We start from the raw sequence: 20,993 nt of genomic DNA, 5'->3' as shown, positions 1-20,993 counted from the left end.
CATCCTTATAGACAGTTTTCATCAAATTTAACGAGAAGGCATCACTTTGATTATTTAGTCTGAACGCATATGTTGTTACTGGATTGTGTTCGATGGCGGTATCTGGGCTTGTAGATATCACTCCACCGCTATTTGTCTCATGAAGAAATCGTAAACAATCCTGCTTGCCTTATTCAAGACAATTTGTTGCTCCCGTAATCGCTTGCTATTTTTGGCTCTAGTATTACTGTGTTTAACATCTCACTAAAACATTTCACTGGAGTTTGAACGAAAGAAGCCTTCATTGAAGGTATGAGTAAGATATTCAAAAACTTTCTTAATCGCTGTCAAACTCTTCACAGCTCCTTTATAATTATTGAAATCATATCTACTTGGCTGTGATATAAAATATATTTTTTTCGAAAATTGTAAAATGGAATAGCTTGCAATTTCAAATAGATTTGGTAACTTACTTCTTTTAGAAAACGCGTCTTTGAATGCAATTGTTTTCCCCAGTGATTTTACATATCTTCATGAAATCCCCAAATTTCCTCTACCTGAATTATTTGTAATAAACACGAATCTAAACTTAATCATATATAGAGCAGTCATTAAATCAGTCGATGTTAATTATATCGAATTTCAAGGTTTCCAAAAAAAGAGGTGGGTGATTATCATCATGTATTGTGGAATTTCTAGTTTTTTCAAACGAAGACTTAATCGCTCTGCATACTTCAATGAAAGTTGTTGGTGTAATACTGTGCCCAGTAAAAATCAAGTATAGTTGAGCTGTCTGATACTATTTTGTAATTTTTACATAAAAAGAAAAGTAGAATCATCAATGTATTGCAATAATATCTACATAAACAATATCTACATGAGCATTTGGAAAAAACAGAAACTGTTCTTATCAAAATGGATCGAGGGAAAACATTGCAAAGCTCGAGTTTCTAAGATGATGCTAAACTTCAAATATTCAATCAAGAAGACTAACTTATTTTTCCAATTCTTTGTTGATAGAGCTTTCCAGGTATAATACAGTGTGCTTATTATTGACGGCAAGTTTTGTGCAAAATTTTTTTTTTTTGTTGACTACAACAACTATTCCAATCACATATAGCTCTCATTATTTGGATTAAGTACCTGAGTTCATCAGAATTCATGTGTAACTATCAGTTTATATGTGTTGCTCTATTCGTTATACTTCTGTTATCAAAACAATCAACAGATATGGTGAGCGAGACGCGTCAAAAAATATCATTGGAAAATATCACTTGAAGCGTTTTCTCTAAAGAACAACAGCGATGTAAAAGCCCACAAATTATTCTACTATTATGAAAAGACACAATAGTCTTGCAGATTACTACACGATATGGTGCTAATACTTCTAATATATATTGGATGTATAACTGCTAGCTTCACACAGAATTGAAATTCCTATTCTGCCGCTACTACTAATATATCTTGGATGCACAGCCGCTAGTTTCATCGAGCACCGAATACCTACTCTACCATTACAAACACATCCAAGTCAGCTCTATGGTTGTCACAATTTTTTTTTTTTTACAATAGCACTGTGTGTCACAACAATTACCATGTAATTGATATCCCTGCAATCAATTGGAAACATATTTTGAAATTATCACCCTATAATTGCTGGTAATATTACCTTGACGTGGCTCCGCTCCACAATGCAGTGGTTTCAGACTATACATGGATACTTTCCATTCTGCTAAGCGAGACTTTGACATAAGCTTACAAACGATTCACATTAAGAGATCCAGAAAGCAAGACTGGAACATTTTCCACAATCAGAGATACTTATTCTGGAACCCGCACTACACGTTGCCAATATTCATGTTGTGTTGTTCCTTATCAATATTACCTTACAGGGATCATAATAGCAATCAAACAACTTATTTTTAGTGACATATTGCACTTGACAAACCTTGTCAATTGGGAATGTTAGGCAAAATTTGATGACAGTGACGCACAATGTCCTGAAGGAATGTGGACATACTGTATCTCACACATGACTGCCGATCTTTATGCACCAAGCCCTAATGTTGGAACACACCCCCTATCACTTTTGGGCATGGCGTAGGGTAAAATCTTTTCATGAAAGCAAAGCCTCTAGGAATGGATATCCACACCAAATGATATAGCTAATTAAATAGAGACATGTTTCATAAAACCTTCAGCATTATTACTGCTTGTGTTTCATAGTACTTATGAGCAACCTGCAATGGAAGCTCTGGAACTTTCTTCTCCGAGACGGATTGCAGGAGAATAGTTACCCGGGATGATCACCCGCACATGTGCCACCCCTTCTTTTTATTTTAATAGTAATTCCCATTTATTTCTTCAACTTTGCTGCCGTTTTCTTTTTTTTTTTTTTTCTCCCTCTCGCAAATTTTTCTTAAACACCATCTCCGCCACCCCTGAAGACCCGACTTTTTATAACTGGTTAACACCTCAACAAAAAGTCTTCTACGACAAAAAGCGTTCTACCGCGACATTTTACACAACTATCTACATAACTCAGAAGCTTACCAATAAAGGAATACATATTATTCTTTTATTCTTTTGTCATCTTTGTGCCGTTTTTGTTGTTTTCTGACCACTTAGTTGTGTTGTTCAGAGTTCCCCCCCTTTTTGTGGCGAATTTAATCCTTATCCAATCAGAGGCCTGCTTTTGAAAAATTTTCTTTTTTTTTTCCGGCTCTGATTTTTTTGCCCATCCCATCCACACACCAGCGTACCAAAGCTTCGCAACCACTAATTCACGTGCACATCAAACACGTTCATAACCCTCCTTTTTTACCTTACGTCTATAATATACAATATGGCATTGTCGTCGCAGGCCCTTTCTTCAAAGAGCTTTAAGCGCAGTTACCTGAAGGCACTTACCAGCAATACCAATGGCCAACAGAGCAGGTTTGTCACAAACAAAAGATTTCACCTCTTGAATACTTTGCCATCTCACCACCGTGCTTACTACTCATCTTCTTCTGATGAGGACGACCTTGAACATGAGTACTCTGCTGCCGAACAAGAACAGCTAGAGTCATCTATCTTTGATAGAAAGCGTCGGTTCTCCTTGCCATATAACAGAAGACTCTCTGTGGTTTCCAAGCCTATGAGAAGAAATAGCAAATGTGTTGCTGACTCAAGCAATGTATTGAAGAACCTAAATTCCAATTCCAATATCACAAAAATTATTAGCGCCGCCACCGGCTCAGAATTCATCAATAACAATAATGATGAAGTTATCAGTAATAATATACCTCTCGCCAGTGAAAATATCGTACCACAATGTCAATCCTTGCCTAGTTCTGACAGAGCTGCTAGAGCCAGATGCTTTGACTATTTGATGGGTGCTATTGATGAAGCTTGGGCTCGTTATTGTGACACCACTTCATTTGCTGAAGAAAGGATGTACAATCGTATGGATGCGTCCACCGACTTCCCAACCACTCCAATGTCTGCTGCTAGCTCAGACTATGATTCAGATTACAAAACTGATGGAACAGAATTGACAGATTATGAATCAGAGTTTGAATATACCAACAAGAAGACTGTGTCTCAGCAGCCGGAAAGTATCAAGATTCAAAACCTTAAGGATCGTCTAATCAAAGCCAAGAATTTTTTGCAAGATTTTGTTGATTCTGATGATTCCGAGGATGTTGCTGCATTTTGGGGTCGCTGGGACTTGATCAAATATGCCACTATTGAGTTGGTTGAAGATGATGATGACGATGAGGTAATTGAAGATACAATTGAAGATTTGGAAAAGGGTCGTTGCTTTTAAGTTTTAAAAAACCCCTTTGTGGTAATAATGAAGTAAATGTAAAATAGAGATTTTTATGAGTGTATTTTAATATTTTTTTGATTAATTTGAGATATTCAATGTTGCAAACTGAAAGAGAAGGAAAAGAAGAAGAAATTCAAAGGTTTTGAAATAATAATTTATTTTGTGGGTTTTTAAATTTTGGGTGTTTTTTTTTTTTTGATTTGTGTGACTTTTTTTTTATTTTAATTCTTGCTAATGCTTTTTGGTCATCATAACTAAGGGTGCTCAACATTTTTTTTCTTCTGGTGCCAAATAGCCAAGTTTTACAGGTGGGAAGATCTAAATATTCATGGAGAGCTACTAATTGTTTTCCTTGAGTGTTCTGTCTTCTAACCAATTTCCTCTATTTTTTTTTATACTTTTGCAATATTTTTTGAATTCGCCATGTTCATATGTTTTTTTTTTTCATTTGAATCAGCTACGCGTTGGCGAGTTTTTGGCTTTTTTCAATCCTTTTTTGTGTGCAACTTTTCTTTTTATATATATGTATAACTGCGAATTCTCAAACTATATCCTATCCTATTCTGTTAATTGATCTTTGTAAGGACCGGGGGGAAGCAATCTGCTATTAAAAGTGGGAACAGTACTTGAAATTTCTCATCATTTGTAGTAGTTGGGGTATTCAAAAGAAGTGATTTTTTGTTAGGGTCGTAAACCCCCAATTTTTTTTTTTTTTTTTTTTTTTTTTGGCACAATAATTGCAATCAACCTTTATCAACAAAGAATACTCAATTGACAGACAGGTTTCTCTCGAGCACTGGTTAGGATGAAATCTGCTGTAATACTAATAAAAGATCCTCATGATTGCCTTAAATACGAAACCATATTATCCAATACCATTGAGCTATTGCTACGAAGTGAGATCACCAGAGAAGCTCAAGCTTTGTTAGTGGATCAAATTAACAATAAGCCAGATAGGACTTCTAAACTCGCGAAATATTTGCAGATTAAAAGCCAATTGACCAAGCTGCTCTATTTTCATATTAATACCAGAATTGATGATGTGAATGTCTTAGAGAATGTGTTGGTCGGGTTTTATGATTTGGCAAGAAGAATCATTTTACAATTACAAAAACTGTACGGGTGTCCAATTCAGATCCCAATTTTCACTCAGGTGTTATTCAATGTTAGTGATATCAATGCTTTAAACAAAGAAGATGGGAAGCCATTATATGGTTTTGATTTGATTGTTGCAGACACCAAGAATATCACGTCATTAATCCAGCAATTCAATTATCAAGGTAATAATTCAGCCACCATTAAATCATTTGAATTAGATGAGATGGTTGGCGAAGTTCAAGACACGTTATTTTATGAAAACAATGATAAAGTAAAACAAGTCAAGGTTGGGTGTGTGGGAGGCACCTTTGATAATTTGCACGATGGCCACAAGATCTTGTTGTCGATTGGGTCATTCTTGTCCACAGATTCTCTAATCATCGGGGTGTCTATCGCGGCAATGTTGGCTAAAAAGAAATTTGATGAATTTTTACAAAGCTACAAAGCAAGACATGATACAGTGATGGGGTTTGTCAAACGATTGAAACCAAATGATGATTATAAAGTGAATATTCATGAGTTGAACGATATGTATGGACCAACAGCCTTTGTGGCGAATATGGACTTACTATTAGTGACCGAGGAAACCGCGAAAGGTGGTGGGATGGTCAATGATAAACGTAAAGAGAATGGATTGAATGAGTTGGAGATTTTTGTGGTGAAATTAATCGAAGATGATAAACGAGTTGATGATAAGATCAGTAGCACATTTATCAGAGAAGGCCAGTTTCACGAATTTGAAAAATTAGTGGGTAAAGTAGATAAGGAAGAATAAGTAAGTTTCCTTGAGCATTTTAGCTTTATTTGTTTTTTGTTTTTCTTTTTTTTTTTTTAGAGAATTACTGGTATAGTTCATTCTTACAAATTGACGAGGATCTGTTATTTTCCAGTAGAATAAGTATTTACACATTGTTCATTAAGGTCATTACACACAATCGAATCATTCCATCCCCAAACTTTCGCTGATACTATCAACACCAGCCTTCAATAACAATCTATTGTAAAATCTGTTGACACTCAACAACACTCTTGGCAAAATTTTCCCATCAAAATTATGTTTGTTATATAAATCAGCACTGCTGAAGAATACTTCAGCACTATAAGTTTCATTGATCTGGGTTTTTTCATTGACTTCTGGCTTCAATTCAACATAAATCTCTTGATAACTAGTACTGTTGGTCCTATATGGTAACCCCCAATCAGAAAGTTTTTCAACATTATTCACAATCATGGTCGGAATCTCAACTTTCACCACAACAGAGTTTGGCTTGTGGGTATAAATTGAAAAATTATTTTCTGTTGTATCCAAATCCTTCAATTCCACTTCTTTTGGCAATTGTAATTGATAAAAACCATTATTCAAAAACTTGACCAAGATTTCGTTGATCACGTCTTTTTCGGTGTGGAATTTCCCTGGTTGAGCAGTAGTCAATTTCTTTGGGTCTAGTCTGATTTTGCTGCTATAAGTGTTGCAGTAAGCAAAGAATTCATCTGGGTTGGTTTTGTAGTTATTCACAATATTATTGATCTCCATTTGTCTTGGAATTTGGTAAAATGGAATACTCTCATATTGCTTGCTGAGATAGTATCCATATCCAACAGCACCGCAAGTAGCACCAAATAAGGTCTTTTTAATAATTCCCATGTTTCTTTCTGGTATTGTAACACCTGTTGCGGTTAATTGGTATAATAAAAATTTCAAATTTTTGTGATGGCCCTCCCCCATAAAAAAAAAGCTGCTTTTTGACCCTGTAAGAAATAGGGGTGTAATACCCTCATAAATTATTGCTAGAATTTGAAAGCACAGAACCCATTTTAACCGTGACAAGAATTATACTGATAAGATTACAAAGAAGAATATAGCGGGCATAAAAGTATTCATTATAGTTCAAAAATTTTAAATCAAATCATTTCTTTCTATCAAAACTCAACCTTTCCATGAAGGTTGGGATAGGATCTGTCAATTGTGATAAGTACTCATTCTTAGCATTGTTACATTCTTCCATTATGAAATCCGCCTTTTTGGAATCAAGCTTTTTGGCCTTCATGATTTTACCAATGAAATCGATTGGCACATCACTGAAATCAATTACCAATTCTTTGAACTTTTCAACGATCTCCTCTTCACTATCCAAGTAGATGAAATCAATCAAATATTCAACGATTCTAAATTTCCCTTCAAGACCCTCATAGAACTGGTCGAATGTTGGGAAGAAAATTGAAACGTCCAATTTGATTTTTTCAATGATTTTTAATTTCTTTGATTGACTGCTGAAATTAGAGTGTATGTGTTTATTATCTAGGGCCCCCAAATACTTGATCAATAACTCGTCAACAATATTTTCAATTATAATATCAAACAATAACGGATTCATCAACGGTTGGATATCGGAAATATACTCCATTAAAGTATCACAGATTTGCTTAGCTTGGTGACCGCTGTCATTATACCATTCCTTAGTGAATATTTGCTTGAATGGTCCTGTCAAATCATCAAACATGATGGCTATCAAAGTTTCCAAACATTCTTTGGATGAGTTGATAAAACCTTCCACGACATTATCCAAATTCTCGTCCATTGTTGAAGAGTATTTCTTGGAGACCATTTTAATGTATTTCGATTTCATTGACTCAATGAAGTCAGCGCCACGAATTTGATCGTTGGCCAATGCTACAATATATTCAAGTAAACCGCCTGGGAAGCCCTCTTCTTGGGATTCTTCATGATTAAACTGTAATAGTTTTTGCACTTCGGACTGAACTAAACCGCTCCAACTTTTCTGACGATCAATTAAAATCGTACAGAAATCCCCAATAACTCCAGCCAAAATTCTTCCTTGACCTGATCCAGCGGCAACATCGGCTTGTTGAATGAACATTCTGAACACCACATTGGAACCTTCGAACCCGAGTAACCCTTCTTCGTCGGTATCTGGTGGGGCTTCTCTTTTGATGAACACATCTTCTTCAGTCCGTTTGAGATTGAACATCCAATCTTTCATCTTGCCCACAATCAACCCCATATAGTCTTGTAACAATTTTTCCTTTTGATCATCACCAATGACGGATTTTATTTCACTTTTCTTAAATGCCAAACTCTCCTTGAGAAATTGGCCATATTTTTTATCGTAATCCAAAATACTTAAAATAATTAATGTTTCTGGTTCCATATCTATAATATTGGTTAATAATTTCTGACAATTTCTGGTGTATATATCGAATATTTTTTGGAAGAAGTTCCAGCGTTTTGGCACTAAATTAATATCAATGAAGTTTTTCACCATGTTTAAATCATCAAAGATCCATTCTAGATTATCCAATATTTCAAAATATAGACCGGGTTCATCTTTTGCTTTGTCACGGAAATGTTCATCACAGTTGCTGAAAGTTTCTGCAACCGATTTTTCCAAAATCTTGAAAAACCAATCCAAGTAGTTTCTTGGCTTCAATCTGGTTATTGAATTGTTTTGCATGAGTTGGTTCTTGATATTCGCAAAATTCTTGTCATAAATTTGTTGTTGTTGAAAAGTTAGTTTTAATTTTTGGGGATTGTTGGTACGATTTTTATTATTAGAACCTTCATCAATCTTCGAAGCAATGGTGTATTTCATCCCTTGATCTTCCATACTCTTCTTAATCAACCCCAATACTCGATGCTCAACAATTGTTAAAGTACAATTGATTTTCAAATCCTCCCTTTCTTCGACATCCAAAATTTTAATCAAGATCAAAATCAATTCAACATTATTTTCTTTACAACTTTCAATCAACATAGAGATGATTTCCTCCAAGATTTTATCAAATTTCATGACTGCATATTTTAATGGATAAAATAATTTTGTGATGATCGATTTGTAATCATTGGAAACATTATCTGCGTATTCATCTAACTGATCCTTCATATCTCTCAATTTGTTTAGGCAGTAATGAATCTTGAATAAATTAGGTAGCGTCATATCCGTGTCAATAATTACTTTGTCTTCAATATCGTCTTCGTTGTCTTCGACATGAGCTCCCACGTCTTGATCTATCAAATCATTGATGTACTTGATTTCATCATTAAAATGCAAAATATGGTTATAGATCTTATTAACCTTGTTGAAAAAATCATAAATCTTACTGGTTTCATTCACCAATTCAAAATTCTCAATTGATTGTTTGTTCTCCACCGATACTTTACTAATCTTGTTGAAATTCGACTTGATCTTATCGATTTGATTCTGCGATTGTTGCAAAGTTTTAAGGCCAGACATGGTGGTCTGGATTTGGTTTTGGAAAGTTGATCTCAATTCAATATCGATGGTTGATTTTTCTTGAACAAATTGTTTTTTGAATTGATTTGTTTTCACCAAATCATCTTCATTTTGTAACAAAGACGCGATCTTATCGATCGCCAGATCCGATATTCTTATATCCATTGGATGCTATGGTTTCAAATTCCAGTGTTTATCTTGCTGCAAAGCCCACCCACATTGATGAGTTGTTAGTAAATCAGTTTTTGATTTTATTTTTTTCTATGGAGAGCACAGCATCACAACACAGATGCGCGAATCAGCATAATCATACATATGTGACTATCGAGATCTCAATACATAACAAGGAAAATTAACAAACAGCATAGTTCTCCCACATCAATTCAAATTCTATCTATCCTATTGAGTTTACAGTCCCCTTGTCTACATTATGTATTGAAGTTCTTGATGGAACCATACAGCTGTATGATGCCAAACACGTTCCAATACCCTGCATTTTTTCTTTTTTTTTTCATTCTTTTATTAGATAGTCGTTAAATTGAGTACAATATACAATATTTGTGGTACCCTCAGTATTACTGGGAGTTAAATCTCAACATGAAATTTATGACAATGGCCACGAACAAGAAGAAACATAACACGGTTGGACCGAACCTGTCATCGTATGGACCCGAGCCTCTTTTTCTAATGGCATCGGCTCTCCAGTGATAGGTAATAAGCGCGTAAATCATGGTCAACATGGCAATGAGAGTGAATAAAAACGCAGAGATTCTGCCAATCTTGTCCCCAAAGTTCAACAAACCAACCCCCAATGACCCCAAAATGATGGTGAAATTGAGCCAACTCAAGAAGGTACGTTCATTAGCGAAAAACACTTTTGGTTCCACTCTAGTCGGGAGGGCAATTCTTTTCCCTGGAGTTGACTGAAGCATAGGAGCAGATGACATTATGTATGGATTTTATATATTGTTTTCGTTGATGGTAATGCTGTTATGACACGGCGAGTACTAGAGGAAAAATCGGTAAAGATGATGACTAGAAGTACAGTCAAATCTATATATGAGAAATGTGAAAAACCAGCAATTTTTAGGCGGGTTCCCAAACAAGCAAGTCATCGCACACCCACGTGGGGGACACTTTGGGATGTGCTAAGCGCGCGTGGACGCAAATGAGGACATCACCCCCAACATGACAACCGGTGGCGATAACGACGACGACATCGAACGATGTTTTGAAATCGGGAAAGAAATCAGCATTAGGATAGTTTCAGGCTAGATACATTTGTGAGAAGTGAATCTTAATGATTTAATCTAGTAGTGATGATGAAATTACATCATACCAAAAAGAAACTGGAGTGCACATTAATAGATTGAGGATCGCCATGACTGTTCCATTCTGCTTCTTTTCATTTCTCATCATTTCTTCCGTGGTGTTTTAATATATTTTTCGATTATATATTTATTCATGATACTAGAGACTATTAATTATTTGCTTATGGTCTACATTTAGTAATGTAATAAACTCTAAGTTCATATATCCTGTTGAATCACTAAATAAGTGAAAAGTAGCTAACATAAAAAATAAATAATAAAAAACAGCAGAGATTTCGTCACGTCATGAAATTTAATAATCTTTATATCAAGTGAAATTGAAATGTTCAAGTAAAATCTTTTTTTTTTTTCATCATCATTATTATGATCATTATTGGAAGATAGAAAGAGAATGCAAGCTTTATGATCATGATTATGATTGCTGGTTGTTTGCTTTTAGCTTAGTTTCTATTCTGATTTATTTCTTTCATGAAAAATCGACGTAACCGATTCCATGATATGCTAACTTCCAGTTAAGAAGGACAAATCATAATAATCCGCAATAACAGGGGGAGTAACAAGAGTTCTATTCTATCATTCATATCCGAGCCTTGAGCCAAGTAACACTGAATTAGAAATTATCACATTTGCAATTAACCATACCAGAAACAACACAAAAGAAAAACAACGAACAAAAGAAAAAGAAAAATAAAAATAAAAATAAACAATAATATATTGCAAAAGAGATCAGCAGAACCAGAAATCAAATGGACTCTCTGGAAATTTATCTGGACATCAATGAATGTTTAAATCGATCTTCAAATTCTCAATAGAGTTTAGCAAATTCTGGGCATGAAAATCATCAACTTCCACTTCCTCCATTTTAAAATTGTTTTCATCTAGCGACAAAATTTTATTCATCCTAGCCTGATATTTGTTGGATATTTGTTGGTCTCTTGCAAGATTAAGTACCATATTAACTTGCTTGGTGCTATTAGCGTCAGATATTGGCTTGAATGTCAGCGGAGAAGTACCTGCATACTTGACAGTTTGCGCATGTTTTTCGTTGCTATTAGTATCATCAGGGCCAATATGATTTGAACTAATTCCTTTTGGTGATCCCAACCCCAATTCATTCCTGGAAATTACATCACTATTACTGTCACAAACTAAATGGTTCCCAATCACTGGAGCGCCATTGGTTACCACTGCTCCTGTCCAGCTAGGAATTGAAGAAACGCTACATTTTCTATATCCGCTAGCACCAACACTACCACTAGTCCCAGTGAGGTTCAACATTCCAATGGTATCGCTGAGACTCAATTGACTGACCGCTGAGTTCTTGCGATCTTCCAAGATTGATCCTGAAGATATGCTTGTAGCAACAGTACTATGCACAGCTCCTGAGTCATTCACTCCACTAGTAGCTGAAGTTGAAGCAGCGGTTCTTGGAGAAGTTACCAATTCTGCTCCGCTCGATACTGGAGAGTTCACAGAAGAAGATAATCCTTCGTTTGGACTTGGGGAGCTCGGAGGGATTATATTTGAACCAGAGAAGCTATTGACCCCATCTTCCACTTCGGATAAGTTTTTGGCAGTCAATGAGGGATTCATACATTCTAATGATGAGTTGCTAGAAAATTCCAAAATATTTTCATTGTTTGAAGTACTTTGTAACTGATTTTCATGTGCATATTCCGCCATTTCTATCTCCAAATTCCTTCTGCTACTAATATTTCCTTCATTGTAAGAATTGAATTCATCAGGATTTAGCACTGCACAAAGCCAGATCCTTGTTTTGTAAATCTTAAATAACTCCTTAATCAAATCACGAAAATCATTCCTTTTAGCACATGAATAGTAAAAAATAAGCTTCTTCTTGTCAAATTGGTACTCTGAGTTGAAAATTTTCAAGTCGAGTTGAGGTTTGGAATCATTCCCAGCACTAGAGTTAGTAGATATAGAGCCAGAAACGTTTGGAGATCCAAGCTTACCCACTCCATAAGATCTTGTATCAAAAGAAGATTGACTCAGAACACTCGCCTTTCGATTCATGACATTGGCTTTCATGTTTATTTGATTCAACTTTTCAATAGCAATCTTGAATGCCACAATTTCATTTTTTAGTTTAGAAGGCAATTGGCCGACTTCATTAGCCAGAGCAAATCTTAGAATCTGTTTAACTGGAAGGGTTAGCACATGCTCATCATCTTGATTATAATTACCACTAGAACTTTTGCCACTGCCGAAACTATCGCCTCTACCTTGACCACTGGATGAAGTGCCGCCCATACTCTTCAAATGTTCTCTCTTTTTCAAGAAATTTAGAACAACCACAAAGTTCAAGCCTATAGTTGGCTCAATAACATGAACTAAGTCCTTACCTCGGTCGCCTTCGACTATTACCAAATCATGCTTTTGAAGAAGAATATTGCTATTTGGAGATACCGTCAAGACATCAATCTTACCAGCTTTAGAACATACAAGACACATATTTTTGAATTTATGAGGCAACGAGTCCCCTATTCCAACAAAATTAGCAGTGTTCCCACTGGAATTGCCATTGTGATGCCCATTTCCGTGTCCATATCCACCAATATCATTTTTACGTTTGAGAAATCCCACCAATTGTGACACTCTTGGCGCATAAGGTGCCATCGGATCCAACAATGATTTAATGCCATTATACACTTTCTCAGCTTTTGCGATGCAGAAATACCCATCAGAGCTTCTATACAATGCACGGAGTTCAGGAGATGTGATTATGTGGTTGTTAACTAATAGCAACCCATTTTCAAGGCCAAGTGATGATGTGGTAGTCGAGGGCAAATTTCTTCTAGATAGTTTTTGGAGCTGCGGTGTAATGTTTTGCAGTTGAGGTAAAGATTTTGAAATATAATTATTATTTTTCATCCTCATCATTTTCATATTGTTAATGTCATTATTATCTCCCATATCTGATAATACTGACTGAGATATTCCCATGTCAACAGGCCCATTATTTGAGCCAAAACTTCCGCCAGTGATAGTGTCCCCAGGACCAAATTGTGGAGCAGAGATAGCATTTCCAGCACTATTTGAACTCAAACTGAACTGTCTTCTCTCATTATAATTATTAGGATATAACATACCCTGATTTTCCTTGACGGGGTAACTATTGTTGGGGTTAATATACTCCACATATTGTGGTTTCGGAAGACCATAATTGCTGAGAGAAAGTGACCGATCAGCGGTAAACAGTACTCCTTGAGAAGTTAAGCTTCGGCCATTACTTCCAGAAATAGAACCATCAAATGACGCGTTTTGAGAGTGAGGAGCACCAAAGGCCATATCTTGTTGTGTTTGCAGTTTGCGGTTGAAAGATGAATAACTCAAATTCAATCCTGGAGGGCCATGATTAAAATTCTTTGCGTCATTGGTCATGTTTGCAACCATCTGTTCAGCATCATTATCTTTGTTGAGGTTTCGCCGATTAGTCATAAGCCCATCGTCGTTAAGAATCCCATTGGTTCTTTCTTGTGTATTCCCTTGATCTTTGTTTGCCATACTATTAGCAACACTAAAGCTAAGACTTCTTCCAAAGCTTCCGGTGCCGGTACTGCTACTAAAGCTTCCAAACCTATCAAACCTAGAAGCTCCTCCAAAACTGGTACCATTAAAATTCCCGCTATCAAAATCCCGCTGCAGATATGACCCCATCCCTTTCTGTGAATGGCGTGATAATGCACTGGTCCCATATTCTTCATCAATAATTCCAAAAGTTGTTCCAATTGCAGTATGTGGCATCATTGAGGAGATGGTGTTGCTCATCGCAAACGAACCTGTGTTAGGGTTTGTTGTGTCAGCATTAGAAAGAGGACGTGAAAAAGATGCTGACCTACCACCATTGTTACCACTAACATCGAAGGAAGGTTTGTAATTATAGTTGGTATCATCAAGGATTTCATCATTCATGACAGTAGCTCCCGACCTGGCAGGTGAGCAGGGATACATATCACTATTACCCAAATTAAATGATTGTTGTCCTGGAGGAGCTGTTAATGACTCTGTAATTGACGAAGAACGGTTATATTCAAAAATGCTATTACTTCTGGTATAGTATCCATTATTGTTGCCGTTATTTTGAAGCATTGTATTTGAGTTGAAACTATTATAGGGAGAGGAGTAGGGATTCGAAGAGGTCAAGGAAACTGAATTACCTTGTTTTTTGGATTCTGTATTATTGGCTTCTAAATTACCCAGTACATTATATCCGTTGATGATGTTTGCTTTTTCTATAATCAAGCCCCCATTTTGGTGTGTAAGTTTACTGTCTTGCTGAGATGGTTGTTGGATATACTGAAGGGCTGGACTCCCGTTTATTGGCGAGTTTATTCCTGTTGTATCACCTATATTCAAATTTGATTGATTCTCGTATTGTCGGGAAGCCTCAGCCATATTTATATTATTATTTGCAAACTCAGATCTACCAACATTAGAGCTCATATTCGATGGATCCAAGCTATCGGCATTCAAATTATTGGTACTAAAGAAATTGTTTCCGTTAGCATAGTCGTAATTTTTCAAAGGTGAAAAAGCACCGTTTGCAGTAGTGGCGATATTTGCCCCAAACGGGGTCGAATCTCGGAAATCTATCCCACGATTACTTTTGACAGCGTATTGTTGCCCAGAGGCAAGATTGGGTTGGTTGATGATATTCATTATTATTGCTGGATATATAATAACCTGTTGTTGTCAGTTCTTCCGGTTGACAGAAATACAGGGCTATTGACGAAGTGATGGATCCGTAATTACCTTGAAGTTCTTTTGCTTCCTTTCCTATCCTCGAGTTTTATGCGCCCTCACAGAACTGTGGAGATATCTCTACTAGGAATAAAGTCTGTTGAAGAAGAGACTGTCGGGTGTTTGAAAGGCAGTTCGATGGTCAATAGCAGTTTTTTAACTTTCTTTCTTTCTCTTTTGGTGCTTCTTCGTTACTGCTGTCAAAAGATGAACTCTAAAGCTCTAAGTGTCAAATGATATTTATTCTATAACACCCAGTAGTGTTGGTCAAAAGCTGACTTCTTTTTGTGTTATGTTTGATTGGCGTGCGACAGTATCAAACTATCTAATAATAAATAAACCTATATCTTGTGGGTTCTTGTCACAATTTTTTCTAGGTAAAAAAAACAAAAGAATGATCCCCCCCACCACTAAAAAAAAAAACCTTCGCAATCAGATTTATTTCTCCATTCGAAATCGTTGACACCATGGGCAGGGTGACCCCATGCCAGGACCTTTCATTCTCGGTTCCCCGCGTTTTATTTTTCATGTCAACACAAAAAAAAAAAAAACAGCACGGGAGACGTGCATACACAGGATTAATTATGTGTTTAGGTTGTGGGTATGCCGTAGCCGTCATCACAGTGGTGAGTGGTGCCTCCTGTGTATATTTATATTTATGTACATTCTGACACATGGGTCAAGCTTCCCAATGAAAACCATCAAAGCTGGGCAACCATCGTTGCAAGTGGATTTTCAAATACAATAACAGCGTTTTCTTAAATGAAAAACAGGAGTAATTGCAAACTCTAATGAGTAAAATCGGTTTGCAAGCATCGATTTCTATTTAATGTCACCGCAATATATCATGCCCCATATTATTGTTACACTAAAATTCTGGTATAAACCACTTTACTGGGCGTAAGCATAGAATATTGTGTCCTAATGTCTGCTTAGAAACAACCATTTTTCTTTTATTCTCGCCGCCTTCTTAACAGTATACTAAAATAACTGATGATGTATGAAAAGAATCACGTTTTGTGGTACTAAGCGCACTTATATTCCAAATTCGAAGAGTCGAAACTAGGCTAGGCTACTCACTCTGTAACACTCAGAACTGATCCATCAGAGTAAATTAGTGCCGTATGCATGGTGCTACTATCCCAGGCTATACACAGAAGGACATCATGAACATTGTTTTGCTTTCTACAAATCCAAAAAATTGCAAGCTTTGGAAGTCGCATTATTCCAATTATCTCCAATACAGAAAAAAGTTGGGCCTTCGGGGCGCTGATAGTTTAGATATCAGATTGGGTGTAGAGTGTTGTGGAGTTCAAGATCTTGGGTTGGAATACTGTGGAAAAGATGAAGGTGATCTAGGAGTCTCATGTTTTGTATCACCAGCTAATTCATTCGGATATATGAATGGTGGGTACGATTTGTATCTCGCTGAGCTCTTTGCTCCAGAATATGACAGCAGTGATAGTATAATCGATTTCACTCCTTCTGGGAACTCTAATGAAAAATTAAAACGCGCTCCTGAAACATCAAATCTTGGTGTAGTGAATCAAGAAACTGCAGTCTCTTCAGAAGGCTCCTTTTCTCAAACCCAGAGAATTATACAATATCATCTTTCAAAATCAGCATTCAACGGGTACTTACCCCCGCAACTCCCCAAAATTATTGATTTTCTAAATTTTGAAAACTTAGAACTTTATCCTCATCATCATACACTATTCCATCCCCATCTTAATTCACCAGCTTGGAAAAAATGCCAAGGCAGATATATCTTGGTTTCTCCTACCATGAGAACCCCACATAATTTGCCAATGCATAATGCGCTTGACATTACCAGATGGGTGGTGGATCAGTGTTGGAATATTTTTGCCGCAGTTGAAGAGCATAATAGATTTTTGAAATCAAAAAGCGACACAATATCTCAGGAAGAAAATGCCGGTTCTGCTATAATTTCAAATGCCGGTTCTGCTATTTCAACCCTTGTGCTTCCTAGTCTTGGAACTGGCTACGGGGGACTTCCGCCTGGTCTTGTCAGTAAGGCAATGATTTATTCAATCATTCTCTTCTATAATCTGGATCTAGTGCACTGGAAGAAGAAGTACTATGTAATGCGACTACTAGGGTTGGACTGTCAATGGTTGTTTGATGGGGAAGAGGAGATATTGTCTTGTGAAGGGGAAGACAAGGAATTTGAGCAGAAATATTTGGATCTAAAGGCTTTTAATTTAGAGAGTGGAACTTTTGAAGATCTTTTTGAGCTTGGTTGATAGTTGTAGATTTTTCTTTTTTCTCTTCTTTGAGTAGATTAGTTCAATATATGTTAGATGTTGTCTTGATTAGATGCGTTTTTGAAGGCATCTCTTCGATAGTTTCCCAGTCTCTCATTGTACTTAAGTACATCCAATGACTACAAGATCAATCGCAAAACAAAACACAACTTGTATTCCTATATGTAACTAGTAATTTGAAAAGCTCAATATACTCCTGAATGTCGATACTCATCCTGCCAGAATGTGCAAAAGAACTTCTTCTTTGTAATTTCTGGGAGAACATAGGGGTCTAAATTATGAAAATTGGGATGTGAAATCATGAAATATACAAAGCGGCGAACGCATAATGAGATAATGAGCTTCCTTCTTCATATCTTTTTTGAAAGCATATTTTTTAGAAGGCAGCATCCATATTCTAAGTTCTATTTCACATTCCTTTCTTCTTCCCTCTACCAATATTATTCTTCTTTACTACTTTAATTTCTGTCTGTGCTCTTTTTAACTTCACGGGATGCTGGCCAACGTATTTACCATCCATTTCCTTAAACGCTTTAAAGTAGTCATCAGCACTAACAAATGCCACAAACCCGTACCCTTTATTTTGGCCTGACTTGTTATCCATTGGAACTTTACATTTTGACAAGCTTTCATATTTTCCGAAGGATCGGTATAACAATTCATCATTTGCATCTGGACCCAAGTTCCCCACAAAGAGTCTGAAATGTTTGGGATCCCACTCCAAGAGTGATTTGTCTTGCCATTTATGATCACCAACCTTCCTCTCAACCGTCAATTTTGGATCGTATTTGGCCTTTTCTGCAGGAGCATTTCTTTGAGATTGTACATAGGAAAACTGGGGCGATACCACAGATAGTTTCTGTGACAACCCTGTATCACTATTAGCGTGAAGAAAACTAGCGGCAGCTCGGCCAGCAGCAAGTCGTCGATCAGAAGATCGTGAGTTAGTATTGGAAGAGGAAGATGGTTTATGAATCCCTTTAGGCTTTTTTTGATACCGCGAGTATGAGTCACTCATATTTTATTTATTGTATTGATTATAGTCACTTGTTTGTGGATGTTTGTGTATTATTGTTTCTATCATGATGAAGTGCATAGGAAATTTTTCTGTTTAATCCATAAAATTGTTTTTGTCGTGCGGTTAGTGGTTTTTACATACATCAATCAAGACAGCAGTAGTATTAATTCGCGGTAATAGTCTGTGTATTCAATAGCGAGTGAATTATAATCATTAGGCTTTGTAGGAAAAAGCATAATATAAACGGGATAATACAGACATCTGTAATTTATGAAACAACGAATTAGTAGGGGTCTTGGAAAGGACACATAAAAAAGTGCATAAATCGTGCACGAAAATTGTCTTACAATAAGTTCCGGAGAAAAAAAGTAGTTCATTGGAAGCCAATTTTTGAGGCGATCCAAGTTTAAGCTCGAATATTCTGGGAAACTGGCAATTAATAACAGTACGGAATTGGAATTGCCTTGTCGAATTTGTCACCCGGATATATACACCCGGGTAATTGAATATGCAAGACACGAAAATATTCCTGACTTCACAAAACAAGACGCCAAAAAAATGATACAAAAAAAATTATCGTCAAATCAGCTTTTAAGTAGGTTCCGTGAAATTAAACACTAAAAGTGTACGTATGAAGTATTGCCTTGTATTGATATGGCAGACCATTTTTAATGATTCTAATTTAGAGATAGGAAAGAGAATAGAGAGTGATGGTTGTTTTTTTTTAAGGGACGGAACCTCGCGGTTTAACCATGCAAGTTTATGAGTGAAATGGGTACTGTAGAACATAATTTTCTAGGAGGTCATCATGAACGTGTGAACCTGAGAAAAACGTTCCAAATTTGATATCATTCATAAGTCTTTTTGGGAATCAGTATTGTTTTTACTTCTTGGTGAGTCCCTATTTTGCCACCACTAGTATTTTTTTGTTTTTTTGTTTTTTGCCACAGAAAACCAAATGGAAGAAATTGTGTGAAGCATAGTTTCTCATGGTAGTTTTCATCTCTAAATTTGCAATCAAGGCTTTCACTGATTGCCAAGAAAATCAATCTATATTCTTTTTCCTTCCTTATTACTAGGGAAGTAATAGTGCAGAGTAGAAGAAAGTATCACTAACTAACTCTTATCGTTTTAGCCAATTAATAATATCAACATGTCTGAAGAAGCTGAAGCCAAGCCAGATGTCAAGGCCGAAGGTCAACAACATATCAACTTGAAAGTCAGTGATGGTTCTTCTGAAATTTACTTCAAGATTAAGAGATCCACTCCAATGAAAAGATTGATGGAAGCCTTTTGTAAAAGACAAGGTAAATCACTTGATAGTTTGAGATTTTTGAGTGATGGTGAAAGAGTCAGTCCAGAAAACACCCCAGATGATTTGGATTTAGAAGATGGTGATGTCATCGAAGCCCATCGTGAACAAATTGGTGGTTGTCTTTAAGTGCAGTGCCTCTGTTTTTACCCATTGATTCAATAAATTGGTCAAATGTGAAGTTGTTGGTGGTGAATGTTAAATTGTAGATACGATGTGAGTTTACTCAGTATTTCATTTTTGCTTATACTGGGTACTTGGTTTGTTTTTTTTTTTCTTTTTTTTTTTTGTTAATCTAATAATTCAGATTAATAAGTGCGGCCAAACAAAAAAGATAAAATTGATGTAATTTAGTTTTGATTGTTTATTTAGTTTTTTTGATTCTTGGTCTATTTTCCAACACCCTTCACTATCTATTAATATAGGCTTTGGATGAGCAAAATTGTATATCAAAAATCTCTTTCTGTGTAATTAACTCAGCTTATAAGCTGAGGACGGAATGGTTTTGATTTTGTCTTTATTTTGCTAAACAATCTTACGATCATGTATAATTACACTGAAATCAAAATTTCCCTTCATGAGAATGAAAGATTTAATATAAACTGCGAATGATAATTTGTGTCGCTTAGTTCAGTATTTCGCAAAATTAGGGAAGACGTTGCGTTCCTTCCTCTCAATTTTATAAAGTCTGTTCCGGAAAATAAAACGATGATTAGAAAATTGAATACACATTAGAAATTTAAGTAAAATTTTATAAACGATATATAACACATCTATGTGTCATATGAAGTAATGAAACTACATGACGCGTTTTATTTGGCATGGTATTGCCAATATTTTGTAAATAATTATCACAATCAAAACCACTTACCTAGAAGTCAAGAAAAGTAGCCATGTTTTAAATTATTGTTAGATTGAGACCAGCTAGAGGATTTCCTATCTTTGCTTTATATTGGAGACTCTAGAATCGTATCTTAAACGGATTCTCTATCAATTTTATATACATTAGAACTTCCCAATGATTTGGGAAGCTAAATAGGTATAACCACGGAAATAATGAAAATTATACGAGGGTATTGCTTCATAAATTTATGATTATTTTTTTTTAGCTGTTATTTTCTTAAATGTCTTTTCGGTGATAT

The 20,993-nt window shown here is 35.9% G+C and overlaps 9 protein-coding genes across 9 annotated transcripts; 4 read left to right on the top strand and 5 right to left on the bottom strand. All coding sequences in view use genetic code 12, as the record gives it.

Moving 5' to 3' along the window:
- Positions 1-2,824: 2,824 nt before the first annotated feature.
- On the top strand, positions 2,825-3,790 carry DASC09_015150 (uncharacterized protein; the record flags this gene model as incomplete). The annotated part of the gene is made up of 1 exon (XM_064995118.1): positions 2,825-3,790. The coding sequence occupies one exon, from the start codon at positions 2,825-2,827 to the stop codon at positions 3,788-3,790; it is 966 nt and encodes a 321-aa protein (XP_064851190.1).
- Positions 3,791-4,598: 808 nt separating this feature from the next.
- Positions 4,599-5,666, top strand: CAB4 (putative pantetheine-phosphate adenylyltransferase; the record flags this gene model as incomplete). The annotated part of the gene is made up of 1 exon (XM_064995117.1): positions 4,599-5,666. The coding sequence occupies one exon, from the start codon at positions 4,599-4,601 to the stop codon at positions 5,664-5,666; it is 1,068 nt and encodes a 355-aa protein (XP_064851189.1).
- A 165-nt stretch (positions 5,667-5,831) lies between these two features.
- Positions 5,832-6,536, bottom strand: DASC09_015130 (uncharacterized protein; the record flags this gene model as incomplete). Its single annotated transcript, XM_064995116.1, has 1 exon — positions 5,832-6,536. The coding sequence occupies one exon, from the start codon at positions 6,534-6,536 to the stop codon at positions 5,832-5,834; it is 705 nt and encodes a 234-aa protein (XP_064851188.1).
- Positions 6,537-6,798: 262 nt separating this feature from the next.
- On the bottom strand, positions 6,799-9,309 carry SEC6 (SNARE-binding exocyst subunit SEC6; the record flags this gene model as incomplete). The annotated part of the gene is made up of 1 exon (XM_064995115.1): positions 6,799-9,309. One exon carries the CDS (start codon positions 9,307-9,309, stop codon positions 6,799-6,801), a length of 2,511 nt encoding a protein of 836 aa, XP_064851187.1.
- Positions 9,310-9,719: 410 nt separating this feature from the next.
- On the bottom strand, positions 9,720-10,091 carry VTC1 (Vtc1p; the record flags this gene model as incomplete). The annotated part of the gene is made up of 1 exon (XM_064995114.1): positions 9,720-10,091. One exon carries the CDS (start codon positions 10,089-10,091, stop codon positions 9,720-9,722), a length of 372 nt encoding a protein of 123 aa, XP_064851186.1.
- Positions 10,092-11,249: 1,158 nt separating this feature from the next.
- Positions 11,250-15,155, bottom strand: PSP1 (Psp1p; the record flags this gene model as incomplete). Its single annotated transcript, XM_064995113.1, has 1 exon — positions 11,250-15,155. One exon carries the CDS (start codon positions 15,153-15,155, stop codon positions 11,250-11,252), a length of 3,906 nt encoding a protein of 1,301 aa, XP_064851185.1.
- Positions 15,156-16,360: 1,205 nt separating this feature from the next.
- Positions 16,361-17,500, top strand: DASC09_015090 (uncharacterized protein; the record flags this gene model as incomplete). The annotated part of the gene is made up of 1 exon (XM_064995112.1): positions 16,361-17,500. The coding sequence occupies one exon, from the start codon at positions 16,361-16,363 to the stop codon at positions 17,498-17,500; it is 1,140 nt and encodes a 379-aa protein (XP_064851184.1).
- Positions 17,501-17,930: 430 nt separating this feature from the next.
- Positions 17,931-18,539, bottom strand: DASC09_015080 (uncharacterized protein; the record flags this gene model as incomplete). Its single annotated transcript, XM_064995111.1, has 1 exon — positions 17,931-18,539. One exon carries the CDS (start codon positions 18,537-18,539, stop codon positions 17,931-17,933), a length of 609 nt encoding a protein of 202 aa, XP_064851183.1.
- Positions 18,540-18,809: 270 nt separating this feature from the next.
- On the top strand, positions 18,810-19,980 carry SMT3 (SUMO family protein SMT3; the record flags this gene model as incomplete). Its single annotated transcript, XM_064995110.1, has 3 exons — positions 18,810-18,831; positions 19,136-19,164; positions 19,675-19,980. 3 exons carry the CDS (start codon positions 18,810-18,812, stop codon positions 19,978-19,980), a joined length of 357 nt encoding a protein of 118 aa, XP_064851182.1.
- Positions 19,981-20,993: the final 1,013 nt, after the last annotated feature.

Source organism: Saccharomycopsis crataegensis (assembly GCF_037102585.1).
Source record: "Saccharomycopsis crataegensis DNA, jcf7180000000073, whole genome shotgun sequence".
In the NCBI taxonomy this organism is placed as follows: Eukaryota; Fungi; Ascomycota; class Saccharomycetes; order Ascoideales; family Saccharomycopsidaceae; genus Saccharomycopsis; species Saccharomycopsis crataegensis.
Note: the sequence above shows the minus strand (reverse complement) of the source record. Positions and strands in the feature narration are given on the sequence as shown.